This window comes from Akebia trifoliata, chromosome 8, assembly GCF_017979445.1.
Source record: "Akebia trifoliata isolate Shusen 1 chromosome 8, ASM1797944v1, whole genome shotgun sequence".
NCBI lineage: Eukaryota > Viridiplantae > Streptophyta > Magnoliopsida > Ranunculales > Lardizabalaceae > Akebia > Akebia trifoliata.
Genome location: NC_141382.1, coordinates 6,773,294 through 6,774,090, shown reverse-complemented (window position 1 = coordinate 6,774,090; position 797 = coordinate 6,773,294). Strand labels below are relative to the sequence as shown.

The 797-nt window shown below is 37.1% G+C and overlaps 1 protein-coding gene across 1 annotated transcript; it reads right to left on the bottom strand.

The window, feature by feature from the left end:
- Positions 1 to 197: 197 nt before the first annotated feature.
- On the bottom strand, positions 198 to 797 carry LOC147395791 (agamous-like MADS-box protein AGL61). The gene has a single exon (XM_086449347.1). It carries the CDS (start codon positions 780 to 782, stop codon positions 198 to 200), a length of 585 nt encoding a protein of 194 aa, XP_086305473.1. The 5' UTR covers positions 783 to 797.

Genomic DNA, 797 nt, shown 5'->3' with positions numbered 1-797 from the left:
TATCAATATATTGATCATTTCTACACTACATGAACTTCCTTTAAGAAACTAAATTGATCCTCTCTCATAAATAATAATAATTAAAAATAAAAAAAACTCCAATCAGAAATCAAAATCATTAGAAAGAAATTTTTTACTACAAATTAACTTTTGAGACCATACGCATTCGATCCAACAAAATTTTGGGACTAAAGGCATCATTGTCGACTATTAAACAGTGTTGTCTGACTCAAAAAGGATTCATTATAATCAAACACATCATCCAAATTATTATCAACCAAAAAACCTCTCACCACCAACTCATCAGCTTTCTTCACCACTTTCTTCTTCATCTCTTCCATGGCCACCCTCATCTCCTCCAACTCATTCAACCCCATCTCATCAATGGGTGCTTCCCACCAAAACTGACCCCACTCACCTTTCTTCCTTAACTCTTTAATCCTCTCTCCTCTCTTCTTCTCTTCTTCCAATTTTCTAACAACCTCCCTATACTGTTCTTGTTGTTCCACACTTATAACCCTAGTAGAACCATTATTGTTGTCTGGTAGGAGAGGACTGAGTTGGTGTGAGTTTAGGAACCGATTCAGGACTGAGTCAACACATGGGTGACCAAAGGAGAAAGGCTTACCAGCTGGTGAGAAGACTATAATGGAGATTTCTGCACCACATAGGAAACATAACTCGCTTGCTTTCTTGAAGAGCCCGTTTCTTCTCTTGGAGAAGGTGACTTGTAGGTAAGATGAGTTGTTTATTTTCTCTATTGGGATCTTTTTTCGACCCATACTTCTCTTTTTTTT

Excerpts from the sequence above, each read along its gene's own strand:
- LOC147395791 (XM_086449347.1), bottom strand. The coding sequence starts at position 782 with ATGGGTCGAAAAAAGATCCCAATAGAGAAAATAAACAACTCATCTTAC.